The following is a 15,570-nucleotide window of genomic DNA, read 5'->3' as shown; positions in this document are numbered from 1 at the left end:
TTATAATCCAAAAAGTCTGACAACCGCTCTTTCCAAAGGGTTGTCCAGGTAACTGAGTTAAAGAGGTCAGATACACAGTCCCTCTATGTCTATATTATCTACTTACATTTTCACCTATAATTCCATTTCCCATACAAGTCTATTATTAAACCTCCTTGGCTCACCTCCAAACTACGAACGGTACTTAATTGAGTCGATCACGAGCTTGCCGTGACCATCGCGTACTACTTACAACTGTCACGAGAATCGTGACAGTTGTCAAAATGTATTCGAATTTAGAACGTTGGTCGTGAATTTGTGAATTATGGTTTTGGTAGTTGACGATAAAATCGATTAGCCAGTGGAATTGGTCGATCTAAGCAATTCGAAAATTGAAGTTTACCGATACTTTCCAGTCAAATTATTTACCGACTTCCTAAGAAGGATCAACTTCAATTCAGAACTTTGTATAATTTTTATTAATTCCGTTTCAATCTATGTTTTTTTTCTAAATTGTGTACTAGGCTGTGTTTTAAGTCCGCAATCATATCATTGTAATCAGTTCTCAAAAAAGTGTGTGACAATGACATTCAATGTTACATTGTGTTCCCACGTAATCGAATAGAATTTAAATATGCAGAGTAATTTACAAAAATATTTCACACCAATAAAACTAACATTGACATAAAAATTTCCAGAAAAATGGCCAACAGAAGGCTGGGTGCTAATATCAACAGTCCCACCAAAAACAGAACCAACATCTACAACAACATTATCATCAACAACAGTTACAACAACGACAACAACACAAGCGCCTCCAACAACTACAACAACAGAAGCTGTACCAGAAACACAGCCAACAACACCCACAGAAGTACCAATAGTTTCATCAACAACAGTTACATCAACATCAACAGCTGAAGTACCAACATCGTCATCAACAACACAACAGCCAATAGAGTTTGTTGTTAACGTGACGTTGTCGCCAACGGTGCCGACTTCGACTTCCAGTGTTGGGCTCACGACTTTCAGTTCGGTTTCTTCGGAAAATGTTACTGAGAGTGCCAGTGATAAGAATGGTACCAGCTCTAGTACCACGGAATCTGTGAAACCTACTGGTAAGTAGTAAATAATCTTTCTTTACTTTTTTTTGTATGGCAATGTAGATTTCACCTGCGACTTTGTACATGTCCTGGTGGAATAACGTCTCGCATCCAGATAAAAAGTAACCTTTCTCGGTCTCCAAGGTAGCAATATTTTATCTATACAAAATTTTATCTCAATTGGTTCAGCCGTTTCAGCTTGAAGACGATACAAACAAACTTACCCATAATTCATTATTTTGTATGTTTAAACCATGCTATGTTGTATCAATCAATACCTACTTTTCGTACGACACACCCGATATAAATCTGTCACTTTGATAATCTCAGGAACTACTTTTTCGATTTTGAAAAGATTTTCAATGTTTGATGTTCCATTTATCATGAAATTGAGTTAAATAATTTGATTGAATTTATTAATTTTACAGAGGCAGCTATTCCAACGACAACTCTTCTGCCTGAAACAACAACAGAAGCCATCAACATGTCCGATTATAAGAATGGTAAGTTTTCCAAGCATATAAAGAAATAATATTAAAAAAATGCTTATATATGTATAACAAACATATAACGAAATAACATTTCAAAAAGACTGGTACAAAATATATGCCTTAAAAGTATTACGAAATCTAATAATAAATATAAAGGCTATAAAAATACCAAACAACTTTTTTTTTGTGTTGTAAATATGTATGTAAATAACATTGAAAAAGTCATTAATAAATAAAGTAAAAATAGTTAATACCAAACAACTAAAATAACGCAGGGTTCTTTTAAAATATACCCATTGGAAAAAAATATTAAAATAATACATGGAACTTCATATCTCTTGCATTTCCAACAAAATAAAATAAAAACGCTCTATTTGCTCACTACGCAATAAACGCTAAAAACAAAAGAACTTTCATATTAAAACAAAATTCAATAAAAAAATATCAACCAGCAACAAAATTGCGCAAAAGCTGTCACCATAAAATCATCAATCACTTTATTACTACAATCTTCCTATCATTGTTGAAGGCAATAAATCAGTAGCAAAACTAATAAACTACACTTTAACAATTAAACTAAATTAGAAAATTGGCCTCGATTTACTCTGATCAGGGTTCGTGGTTTCCGCGTACATTGTGTCAAGTTTCTGTCACGAAATCATCATTGTCACATGACCTATTTCTTTGAGTAGGTACCTAAGTACCAACTGACTACCTCGTGGGGTTAGCTGTCGCAAGCGCGGCTGCTTTGAACGGGGTCTGTGTTTCAATTCCCGGGTCGGGCCGAAATCGCTTTGATGGTTTTAGAAACTTTCACAAAGCAGCTGGGAGTTGGCGGTGTTACATCCCCTTGCCTCGCAATGCTACCCAGCAGCAGTCGTTGTTACAATTCCACGTTAGACGTAGGCGTATTTCAGAAAACTCGGGTACTGGAGCTTGTGGGGAAATTAAACTTGCATTAGCTGATAAAGAGATTAGGATCGATTGACCATCTGACGTGCGTCCTAGTCATCATCTGCCGAGCCTTTTCCCAACTATGAGGTTGCAGCAATAACATATTTGGCAGTCGTTACGGATAGTCAGAATCCAGAAAGTCTGAAAACCAGTGATTCCAAGAATTTATCGGGTTGCCCGGGTACCTGGGTTGAAGAAGCCAGATAGGCCGTCGCTTCATGTGGTACACTAGTAGTGCACCCGGTTAGATTAGAAGCCGACCCCCAAATAGTTGGGAAAAGGCTAGACAGATGATTATGGTTACAAAGATTAATCAAAGTTTCCTATCTTCATAATAGGTATCCTATTTCAAGTCATAGTAAACTAATTACTAATAAAAAACATACAAGTACAATAATAAAACATAGTGAGGAAGTACAAGTTACCCATGCTGTGACGTTGGTAATTGTAAGATTATTAACTACGGCTTAATTACAAGACGCCATTGTTTTGACCGATAGGCTGTGTGTTCAATGGTGATGAACATATTGTAGATTTTGATAATTATATGTATAGATCCTTCCTGCGGTTTTAGACATATAGGTACTTTAAAAGCTCCTTCTGTTTGATAAAAGGTGTTTTGAAATGTTGACAAAAATGTTAAAAATGTTGTGTTGTTGTTAATACAGCTTTTTCCGAATTTCCTAACTGAATTACTATTTTTCGCGCGTATAAATATGGTTCGTATAGATTAGAAAATCCGCTAGTGTGAAAGCTAGTTAATAGCTTACGGTCAGGCATATAACATGATTGAAAAGTAATAGTAATGTTTTTCAAAATTCAAGCTCAAATATAAAATTCTCCATAGTTTTTTTATGTGCACCAAGCCTTATACTAGTGGTTAATTAATGAAAATGTCCCCACAGTCACGGACGAGCGGATTAGCGTTCCTAATTACAGATTTACACAAATACATGTCCATATTGATCAGCTTACTTTGTTAACTTGTCGCTAGTTACACTGAGGATTCAAGTTACACCGATCGTTCAAAGTTGAGTTAAAAGTTACTATACATACAACTTCAATTAGCATCATTTCGGATTATATAAAAATAATATTAAATGCATTAGAGCATTAAATAAATATTTTTCCTGGTAGTCTGGTAAAAAATATATGTGTTTTGAAAATCAAATAACAGATTTCTAAATATTTTTAAAACTTATGTGATATAAGTGATATGTATTGCTGTCTAACGAAACGAATTTCAACACAATAATGAATCATGGCCTTACTACAAAAACTTTAAACCCTGTTTTACACTTGTCTAATAAAATTTTGGCTGCAAAATCAACCATATGTCAACGTCATAATTTGACATTTTTTTAGACAAGGCATAAACTGACGTTTAAAAGTTTTTGTGGTAAGACGGTCATAGTTTAAAACTGTATTATCTTAAATCTTATAATCCCTCCTCCAGGCGTAGTCGGGTAAAAGGCATCCCAAAAACAAATAAGTCCGTAAAACACATTCCTATCCTTAAAATTCTTTACTAAGATAACAGCCTTTGTAACTGCAGACTATCATCTTAGTATGTCTGATGTAAAATAGTTTTACGAAATTAACCCTGTTTTCGCTGATACATAGCTTAGCCCGTAGGTAATACTTAAGCGTCACGTAACTTTAATTTATATTTAAAAATGTTTGTGAGATTAAAGTATGGTAGATAGGTATATATATAGGTAAAAGGATGTCTGAGCAGTCCCTTAAATTCAGTGACATTTCATAATCCCTTATATTCACATATCAATGCTTTTAACAATCTTTTGAATTTTATTTCTTTTTTGCATGTGTCTTAATACATGCATTGACGTATGCATGCAACGTTTTTATAAACCCAATTAGGTATATCCATGTTTTTTACAGTCACATAGTATATTGTGCTCTAGAACTTTAAACAAGGTCACCTCAATTCCCAATTAAAATGCAATTAATTACGTTCTTATCCAATGACACGAAAAACCCAGTAACAATTTTCTTTTCATTTTTATTTTACAAAAACTACTAAAAATAGCTACAGTCAGGTTAAAGACCTCTGTAGTCCCAACAAAATGTTCTGTGCCCGTGTATAAACAATAATAAAAAAATAAAAAAACTGTTCGATGTTCAAACAAAGAGTAGTGAGATCGCAGCGCGACCGCACGCCACGGCCAAGGCGTTCGCAAGGACGAATGTGGTTGCATTGACATTTAAATAAGAAACATTTTTCGAATTTGAAAATCGAAGCTTCAAAAGTGCAAGTTTGGATATCAATGTAGTTGCGTTGACGTTTAAAATAAGAACATTTTTATTGACATTTAAAATAAGGAACATTTTTCGAATTTGAAAATTTAATTGCGTTCAAGAAGATGTGCAAGTTTTGATATCAATGTGGCTGTGTTGACATTTAAAAAAGGAATACTTTTCGGATTTGAAAATCGAACTGCGTTTAAATAAAAAAAGTGCAAGTTTTGATGACATTGTTGGCAGTATCCCAAACTTTCTAAAAAATGTTTGAAAAATAAAGGGACGCGCGTGACATGAAAATCGGAAAATAAACGCAATTTTTTATTCAAAGTTATGTTAAAAAGTGGACCAGGCAGAGTGCCAAGGAGGCCTTTAAATAGTGAGAATGTAAAATTAAAGATGTCATGGGAGTACGAGGATCAAGTGCATCCGTGAACTGGATTCAGCGTTCGTGATTTGAATTTTGAATTTCAAAAGTGTTTCTAGAACAATCGAATGTGATTTTTGAAGTGACATTTTTTAAATAAAGACTTAACTAAAATAAAATATTCACTTTTAAAAATAATGTAAAGATTATTTCACAGTAGCAAAATAATAATTGTTTAAATGGCAGAATATTGAGCAAAAAATTTAATTGCCAATTTAGTTCCCCAGTTTTATTGTATGTGCAAAAACAAGACCAATACAATCCAGTTTTAATAAAAAAGTGTACCGAACTCTTTTTGTTGATACTTACCAAAGATTGAGCAAAGATGTGTTAAATAATGAGGAAAACTTTGTATCTTTTGTATGTGTATAAAGTATATTAATCTTCAAAATTAATTTATATTTATGTCATCAATCAATTGTGTAGCAATTCGCACGTGGAAACAGCCGTAATTTTAATCATAGGAAGGAATGCAAAAACTAAACAAAACAAAAAAGTAAAATCCTAAACTAAAACCCAACAAAAACAAACTAAAAACCCCACTAAAACAAACTAAAACCCCACTAAAATCAAATCTCATTCCAAAATGATTCTAAATTCAACATTATTGGTGCTCGCAGTTTGCGGTCGTAGACTCTGGCAGGCTCCTCAAGGCAGGATTGTTGGCGGGACCAAGTCAGGCTTTGGTCAGTGGCCTTGGCAGATATCTTTGAGGCAGTACCGGACTTCTACGTATCTTCATAAGTGTGGTGCCGCCTTGTTGAATGAAAACTGGGCGATTACGGCCGCTCATTGTGTTGAACAGTGAGTATATATTTTTTTAACTATTTTACTGATTATTGTAAAGGTAAAAAGTTTGTTTGTATGTTTGTTTATCTCAGAAAATACTATGCTGATATGAAAGTTTCGATCCGTTTAATATAGCCCATTTATTGAGGAAGATTCATCAAAATCCAACCAGCAGTTTTTACGCGAAAGAGTAACAAACATACATGCAATCTTTCGTATTGTATTAAGTACCTATATTAGTAGTAGTAGGATTGCACATACTTAGTAAATAAACTAAATGATCAGAAATATTTATTCATTGTAATATGGACTTCAAATTATTTCCTAACAGCAATCTTATGTGAGATAAGATTACATAATCAAGAAATAACTCTATTACAACACCATTACATAGTCAAACCATTAATTTCCTTCGCCTACCACATTCTCAGACTAACGCAATTTTCATTACAACTACGTACCTACATTATAACAATAAATATAAAACGTATGTAAGTATAATATGTGGGCTTTTTCCTCATGATGACCTACTCGATATATTGGTAGGTAACTAAGTCGTTGCAGGTAACTTATTTTGTAGGTTTCCTTAAAAGATTACAGATACTTAAGTCATGATTTCGGAAGTTTTAAGCGGTCTCCACAAATCAAACCATCTCTTATATATTTACCTAATCCATGGCGCTTGTTCTCGTCAATATCGTTTGAGACTTCGTCACATAATTTTGTGCTAAAGGTTGGAACTCGAAAATGACTCGAGATCCCGCGAGATTGGGGTTGCATTACTATGATCTATCTAGCAAACCGAATCAATAATATAACAAAAAGACACTGGTTCCTGTTGTATGATAATCAATACAATAGAATCAATAACGAGCCACATCAGTATACTAAAATCGGGTCAGAAGTTTTGTCATGAAAACGCGACAAACGGTAGGTACCTACAACATGTAACTTAATTAACGCACATCCTGAAACTAGTTTGTTCAGAATCGTTTACTGAATCGATTTATATCATTTTTAATATAGGTAATTTTTTATCCCAAAAATAATTAAAACTACGGAAATTATTGTCATATTAACCTTGTACAGTCAAAACAAATTCAAATAGACCGTAACTCAAAGTATGACTTCGTGTATTGTCGACTTTTTCCGTAGTTTCGTTATGTTGTGTCGAGTCGAGCGGTGCGCGGCGCGATATTTGCGTGCGTAGTAGTATGACCAAAAAGTTCTCCAAGAATTGGTATAACTAATTTAGTAAATAACAATGCATATACATGTTAAATTAAAAATTCAGTGTATGTATTATGATTATAACATAATATTCTAATTGGGGTGTTTGAGGGTGTGCGTTAATTACGTTACATGTTGTATATCCTTCGCATTTATAACACGTATTATTAACGGACCATGTAACATACACACTTTAACATTTACACTTTTTAATAAAAAACCTTCTAATCTTTACGAGAACACAACAACTTTTACCATCATATCATCAGAAAATCTCCTAACTGCATTTTCTCCCATATACTCAGCGTCCCACCATCAGAGCTGCTAGTACGTCTAGGAGAGCATGACCTAGCGCAGAGCGACGAACCATACGGCTTCGTGGAGCGAAGAGTTCAGATCGTCGCCAGCCATCCACACTTCGATCCTGCTACGTTTGAATATGATCTGGCTTTGCTTAGGTAAGTTATATTGCTAGTACTAACAAGTTTAATTATATTTTTTGGGGTGGGCAATCATCATAAGACCGAGGAAGATGCGTGAGTGAGTGTCAGGCTCTTACTGAGTAAAACCCACCATGTTCCTTCTGGAGCCCACAGTGTACCAGGGCCGCGGTAACTCCCGCGAACAATCCCGAAGCCCCGACAGGATTTGGCAATAACTTTAATCCAAAGGCGAGATTCTACCGGTGTGACGGACAAATGTATCTTCTGATCGCTCGCTCTAGCAAACAGTACCTATAACACCTTGGGTACGACCATTTCTAAAATGATCGCGAATTTAGGTACAACCTTTGTGCAACTGTCCTTGCGATTTGCGATACAGGGGACAAACCGACGTGTATTTTTTTGTTTGCAAGCTAAAGGTACCGAATCTTGGTTAGGTAGGTACCTACTACTAGAACAAAAAATATAACAACCCTGAATTATGAAAAACTTCAATATGTTGTCAAAAATGCAATTGGCTGTCATTGGCTGTCCGTAATTGGCTGTCCGTTTACCATACTGTTCTTAGTTTATTTTCTATAGCTGTAGGTTTCCCATGTAAATAAATAAATAAATAAATAATAAAAATATAGCTCATACATAATAGCAACATACAACAATCTACTTCTTATAAAATTGGCAAAAATACTCTTAGTGAAAAGTAAGAAGTGGTTAACAAGATACCTACGACTTGTGTACGTATGCTTACAACAACTTATTTATAATATCGACTCCTTTTTTAGAAAACCGCTAATTTAAACATCTGAATAACGCCGATGCAAAACCTAAAAAAATATAAAAAATGCAATAAAATTACAAAAACATCATCATCAAAATATTTACTAGAAACAGCCGCGTGCCAAACATCGCTGCCTACGAATTAATTAATTAGCAATATTAATTAGCAGTCGAATACAAAATAAAGTTATTATTAATGTGCGCTAATCTACTGATCTCAAAACTGATGGGCGTCGTTATAAAAACAGTTAGCGCGCCGGTGAACGCGGTGCGAGATAAATTAGGGTTCCGTTGGGTTAGAAAAACAATACTTTTGAGTAATTTTTTAAATTATTTAAATTATACTGTAGTATACCTAAGGGTGAATTGCACCATTTAACAAACTAAAAATCGTAAAGTTTTAATAAGTGAACTGTATCCAGCCGTATACTTGCCGTCCATTGGTCAAATCGGCATGGCAATTTGACAACTGAAAATGTTTCGGTTACAGTTAAATGTTGCAACTTACCGTAGGTGATCAAGATCACTATTGAACTAAAAAGTGTGAAGCCAAGACACGGTCACTGATATTTTTAAGCATGTGTGATTTACGGCTTGTAAAACACGGGTACTCAGCTGCATTCGGATAGACTGGAAGCCGACCCATACATAATCGGGAAAAGGCTAGGTAGATGATGATGACTTTGATGTCTTACTAATTAAATCAATCATATAGTTATTTATTCCTACTATGTACTTAGGTATATTTCTAACTTCAAAGTCACATGTTTATTAACGAAATTACATACATACAGAACCCATTGATTATAACTAAGTATTTAGTCAGTATAATTCGTCGGTCACTCGCGAATGCACTTGACCTTACAAAGTTCATTATACCGTGTTATTCTAAACTATATCCTCTGGTTTGTGCAGTTTATAGCGTCTATTAATTATAATAGTTTGGGTTAAGAGCAAAATCCTTCTTTATTAATGGTCAATCCTTCTCCGTGTGAGAGGAGGCCTGTGCCCAGCAGTGGGACGATAAAAAGGCTGTAACAGTAAGAGCAAAAAAGGTCTCGGGTTCTATGGATTTAGTAATTAAATGAGATTTAACCTTTTTATCCTTGTCTTTATGTATTACCTAGGGTGTTTTTATATTTTTGATAATATCGTTATCATAAATATCTATAGGAGCATTTGATAGTCCTGTACTTTGCTGACACAGATTACTTATCCAAAAGGGCTTAAATAATGTATGATCAACTTTTGATAGTACCCAATATCACAGACAACATAAACGTCCGTTTTTCTTAAAACAATTTTTCACTTTGAAACTACATTATTGTGAAAATTCATAGTTGTTTCAGAGTTTTAGAACATTGAAGTTTATGTTGCCGATTAACTTGGTGCTAAAAAATCGAAGAGTAGGTACATTTGTTACTGTAAAAGCTCGAACTACGGTAAATCCTAAGATTTTCTAGTAAAACCTATTTGCCGATTCGACCTTTTACCACCACTCGGTCAATGTCGAAAAAAATCATGTCAACTCATTCAGCGCACATTTGACTGAAGTTGTGTAATAACCATAGGTAATAAATGTCCACCTTCTCATATCCTCAGGTTCTACGAGCCAGTGACGTTTCAGCCGAACATCCTGCCGGTGTGCGTGCCTGATGATGACGAGGACTTCGTCGGCAAGACGGCATACGTTACGGGCTGGGGGAGACTGTTTGACGGTAAGTTATATACGAGTTTATAATCGTTACTATTATATGTGGAAGTTAAGTAATGTAGATATCTGAGTCACGCGCTTACTTACATCCCAAAAAGTTATGTAGAACTGAATTAAATGGAATTTGGTAAACAGATACTTTCTCCAGGGCCTGATAAAGGACAGACATTGCGTAATGATTCAATCATTTTTGTGCATGGATTTTTTCTAAATATTTCTATGTGGGTATATCTAATATATAAGAAAAAGTATATAATATATAGGTAATGTTTATGTTTACCAATTATCAAGTACCCTTCGTACTAGCTCTGTGCTTACAGTTTGGGACCAGATGACGACTTATGAATGTGTGTGTGAGGAAAAATATAAAACTAGATAATTTTTCTCCAATTTTATAAACAACATTATTTTAACCCAACATTCTCCACCCTCAGAGGGTCCATTGCCCAGCGTTCTCCAAGAGGTGAAGGTGCCGGTGATCAACAACTCCGCGTGCGAGGCCATGTACCAGGCGGCCGGCTACAACGAGCACATACCCAACATCTTCATCTGCGCCGGCAGGAGTAAGGGCGGCGCTGATTCCTGCGAAGGTAAGAGCATAAAGAATCATGTTTTTCTTAGAGATTTTTAGGCCACGTCTGCCGGGGCTGCAGGATTATTGGGGCTAACTAGCCCGCGGCCCTGGTACACTGTGGGCTCCAGAAGGAACATGGTGGGTTTTACTCAGTAAGAGTCTGACTCTCATCGGATCTGATGGTTACATATTTATAAGTGTCACTCTACTGATGTATTTCATTTTGGATTCCCATGGTGTAAAATCACATGGTCATACATGTCTAAGTCGGTCGGTCTAGTCGTTGCGAGGCGTGATTTAACAAAAAAAAGACGTAATCTCTCTTTCTATTATCATCTGCCTAGCTCTTACCCAACTATGAGGTGCATCTCTTTTATAAAACAATTTTTTTTCTGTAAAATAACAAAGTCAAAATCAAATCATTTATTTCACTTACCACCGAGCAACACTTTTGTTGCCCATCATAAAAGTAGCTTCCTATGGAGAAGAATGGGCAAGAACCACTTATTTATAGAAAATCTATTAACTCATACTGCCTAGCTTTTTCCCAACTTAGTTGGGGATAGACCCAGAGTCAAAGTATCAATGTTTTTAAATCTACTTACTAAAGACATTTTTTTATCCTTTCAGGTGACAGCGGAGGTCCGATGGTGGTCCGCAGATCTCGAGACGACCGCTTCGTGTTAGGAGGCATCATATCCTGGGGTATTGGATGTGCGGAACCCAACCAGCCCGGGGTTTACACAAGAATCTCCGAATTCCGGGATTGGATCAATCAGATATTACTGTTTTAGTGAGGAAGGACTTTAATTGAAGAATAAAAGGGTTAGTGAATACTGGGACAGTGGTATTTTTTGGGATTCGAACATAAATGGTCGAATAAAACAAGTGTTTTGAGAGTAGTGATTTTTTTATAAATTGTTACTTTCAAATACTTGACAACTTAAAATTGAGTACCTATCGTTTCAATATTCGGCCATTAGTTCTTTTACAAAATGATAATTTGAAAAGTTAGACAAGATCTAAATACTCGGTGCTGATTATTGAGAAACAAAAGTGAAATAAGGGGTGTGACGAATTGTTTGTATGCATTAAATATGTTGAGAAATTGTCCATTCCATGTAGTAGATTAAAATTAAAATAAGGATTGTCATTTGATCTTCCCTTTAGGATTGATAATTAATAATTTACTCATCAAATCTTATTAGGTTTTTGATTTAATGAAAAAATCAAATAAACTAAAATTAAATATTAATTTGAAAAAAGTCTTGAAAGGTCAGTTTTTCTAGGTATTAAATGGTCAATCCTTATTGATATATTTTTGTGTCCGTTATATTAATAAAATAAAATTATACGAATTTATATAATAAGTAATAAATTAATATACTTTTGTAAAATATGTCTTAGCAATTGAAACTGCCATGGGCTTTTATTGAATAAAAAAATAGTTCCAATTCTTGAACTAAAATTAAATAAAAAACTAAATACATTAAAGTATTTTTATGGAAAATAAAATAATTTTAGTTTGTAAGCAACGGATTCCGTCCTTAATTTATTTCTTAGCGAATTATTTGTAAATATATTTCGATATACTTTTTTATATGAAATGCATTTATTAATTTTATTTAATTAGCCATAATAATGTCTCAGAGTAATATTTGAGTTCTGATTTTATGAATTTATTAAATGATTTAAAATGGTTATATTGTGTTTTTCTTTACAATCATACAAAAAATAATAAAAAAACATTTCAGTCATTGAAGTCAAAACTACGATTTTCTATGGCAACTGCCAAGGGTGTGCTCGTAAAATATATTCAAATAATTAATTATTTAATCGTTTAACTGATTCCAAAATGCATAATAATAGTATGCATGATTCGTATTCATTTGGAAATAAGTATCTGAGGATTTGAAGTCCATCGCTTCGGACCACTTCGCTCCGCTTTGGCAACCACACCTTTCCATCTTTCCACCGATTCCGCACGATGTGCCTAGGACTACTGAACCGATCAAACTATAAACAAAAACTATAAACTCCTACAAACTTGAAGCGAGGTAGGTTCTTTATAGAGGGAAGACATGCATAAAGGAGGGATTTATGTTTTGGGAGGGAGGGCATGCTTGTTAGCAGTGGTCTGGGTGTTACAATATGTATTTATAAATATGTATGTATATATGTAGCTATTTGTAGTTTATCAGTTGTGTTAGCACCCATAACACAAGTTAATTAATAACTTACCATGGGGCTAACCGAACGTGTGTGAAAAGGTGTCCCGACATTATAATATAATATAATATTTTACCCTAAAATTTGAAAAAAAATAATTGTACGCGGACGAAGTCGCGGGCGACCGCTAGTTACTTAATAAAAGGCATGTATTTAACGCGGCGACTAAGTAAAAGGAATATAGGTTTTAAAAAATAATAGAGTGGGTACCATTTATAATGAGTTGGCAGCTAATAAGGAGTATCATAATAAGTAAAAAGTAGCGTATTAATATATCAGTTATAGGGTCCGTTTTAATTTAAACTAGCATCAAGTTTTTCTTTTGGGAACTGAATTAATATCTAAGCGACAACTTCATGATGAAAATAAAATAGAAAATGGGCATTCATAAATAATACAAATCAGGTTCTATTTAAAATTGTTGGTATGAAGAATAAATTGCAGCTTCGGCTTGCTGGCCGGCTCAGCCGGCCAGCCTCAGCCGCGGCGGAGAGCATTAAAACTGCCTGCGCCTCAGCTCGCAGTCCGCCTCGCCCCTCCGCGCCTACGCGGTTTTGTTTTGTACTCTAGGGATAGGACAAACAAGACTACGTGGAGTCGGTTTTGCAGTGATTTCTAATACAATGTTTTTTAATTGAAGGTAATAATGGCAATATGCTAAATAAAATTAATCCAAATTAAAGTTCGGCCATTCAGAGAATGCGTTCCTGACACGTCGCGATTGAACTGACGACGTAACTACATTCATTGATTATTGATATAATAATGTTGTTTTAATGCTCCTCAATTGTTAAAACGGTAAACAACCAGCAAAAATATTTTTATCGTAACTGCAACGCCATTGCAAAGTTACGTCGTCAGTTCAATCGCGACGTGTCAGGAACGCATTCTCTGAATGGCCGAACTTTATAAATTCTACCATCTTCATAGTGCGCTAAGTGAGATAATACCAACGCACCTTCCGCCGTTATCATAAAATTATAAATTATATTAATAATTAACTCTTATTCCTTTTTATTGTTCTCCTTTTAACATTTAGAGCTATCCACAAAGCGAAGCCTGAAACTGTTTTTTTAGTCGGCACAAAATAGTTGGTAATATATTATCTTTGCCACCCTACTAACATTATTAGTCGCCAAGTCATTATAAATAGCTCCTCACCTAATATTTCAATTGACTGGTATAGTTTATTTGCTACCCAAACGCAGCTGCTAGTTTTTAGTTTTTATAACACCCTCAATTTTGAACCTTACATAATATAATAGTCGTGAAAATGTTTAATCGCTGGCAAGTTATTTTATTTGTTGCAATCATTTGTCGACTTTTAAGTTATTAGTCACCCGGAAAATAATAAGCCTTAATAAAACACTGGTAACTCAGCTGCATCCGGATAGACTGGAAGACGACCCCAATATAGTTAAATAAAACTACGTTATGATTTATTAAATCTACTTTTTATTACCTTTCTATCACACACAGCACCACTTATACTACATATTTTGCAACATTAAATTTTTAATTAAGGCTACACTACAAAGTATAATTATGTAAGCGCTATGACATGTTCTTTTCTGGTGTATGCTTTGATGGTTGTCCCTAAATATATAAATAAACATAAATATGAGGCTGATTTCACAGTCATGCTGATCATGCGCTGACCATCAGCGCCGACGACCGCAAATATATGAATGACGCGTAGCTGTCAGCGCAGACGATGTTCAGACAAACTACGTGCGTAGCTGTCAGTGGCGCTGGTCAGTGTGACTGTAAAACCGGCCTGACACTACGGATATAAGCGTATACGCCTAAAGGTGATGGTTGAAGGATGATGATTTGAAAAAAAAAAATACATTTCAATTCTTCAGTAAATTAATGTTATGGCTAAGTTTTATACTATATACCTGTAGAATTGTAATATCAAGGTAATATTGTATCAATCATTAACTTAGAGGTCGTTTGTGAGTAACTCGTTATAACTAATGACTGGACGGACATACACATTCAATTATATGAGCCAATATACCTATGTATAGGTATTGACTGATGATAGGGTACGATTTTGGCCCACGTGTGACTTTTTGAAGGGCTGACAATCAGGCCGATTTTTTTTTTAGAACGCTTGCCCACACGAGAAGGTAGTCTTTTTCCTATCTCTAGTAAGCAAAACAACAGATGGATAGAATACAGAGAACGTCATCCGTTAGTATTACACATTAACGATAGGTGGCGCTGTCATCAATCCTCGTACAAATGCTACGAAATGTATAGAATTCTGAATCGCGCTATCAAAGTTTTCTTGACAATAAATATATGTTCAAAATTTTGTGCTGGACAATCGTACTTGCTTCGGCAGTACATATACTAAAATTGGAACGATACAGAGAAGATTAGCATGGCCCCTGCGCAAGGATGACACGCAAAATCGTGAAGCGTTCCACATTTTTTGGTCAATTTTGGTATAAAATTCGTCACATGTACATACATATTGGTATAACCTCTTGTACTGTAATCTTGGTTTTTGCATGTTTTTCTAAAGGCACAGTCTTTTAATTTTTTGAACAATTTAAGTAACCTGGTAAGGGTTTCACCAATTTGGCC

At 34.8% G+C, this 15,570-nt stretch overlaps 1 protein-coding gene and 1 non-coding gene across 2 annotated transcripts in view; both read left to right on the top strand.

The window, feature by feature from the left end:
* LOC124643423 (serine proteinase stubble) overlaps window positions 1–12,446 on the top strand; it is a 51,496-nt gene extending 39,050 nt beyond the window's left edge. The window contains exons 4-10 of the mRNA XM_047182409.1: window positions 678–1,097; window positions 1,511–1,585; window positions 5,837–6,020; window positions 7,541–7,693; window positions 10,058–10,173; window positions 10,604–10,759; window positions 11,374–12,446. Coding sequence (XP_047038365.1) covers window positions 678–1,097; window positions 1,511–1,585; window positions 5,837–6,020; window positions 7,541–7,693; window positions 10,058–10,173; window positions 10,604–10,759; window positions 11,374–11,537 — 1,268 coding nt within the window. The 3' untranslated portion in view covers window positions 11,538–12,446. The remainder of the gene's footprint in view (window positions 1–677; window positions 1,098–1,510; window positions 1,586–5,836; window positions 6,021–7,540; window positions 7,694–10,057; window positions 10,174–10,603; window positions 10,760–11,373) is intronic.
* A 2,863-nt stretch (window positions 12,447–15,309) lies between these two features.
* LOC124643577 lies at window positions 15,310–15,416 on the top strand. The gene has a single exon (XR_006985955.1). It is a non-coding gene; the product is annotated as a U6 spliceosomal RNA (small nuclear RNA).
* Window positions 15,417–15,570: the final 154 nt, after the last annotated feature.

Source organism: Helicoverpa zea, chromosome 27 (assembly GCF_022581195.2).
Source record: "Helicoverpa zea isolate HzStark_Cry1AcR chromosome 27, ilHelZeax1.1, whole genome shotgun sequence".
Taxonomy (NCBI): Eukaryota; Metazoa; Arthropoda; class Insecta; order Lepidoptera; family Noctuidae; genus Helicoverpa; species Helicoverpa zea.
Note: the sequence above shows the minus strand (reverse complement) of the source record. Positions and strands in the feature narration are given on the sequence as shown.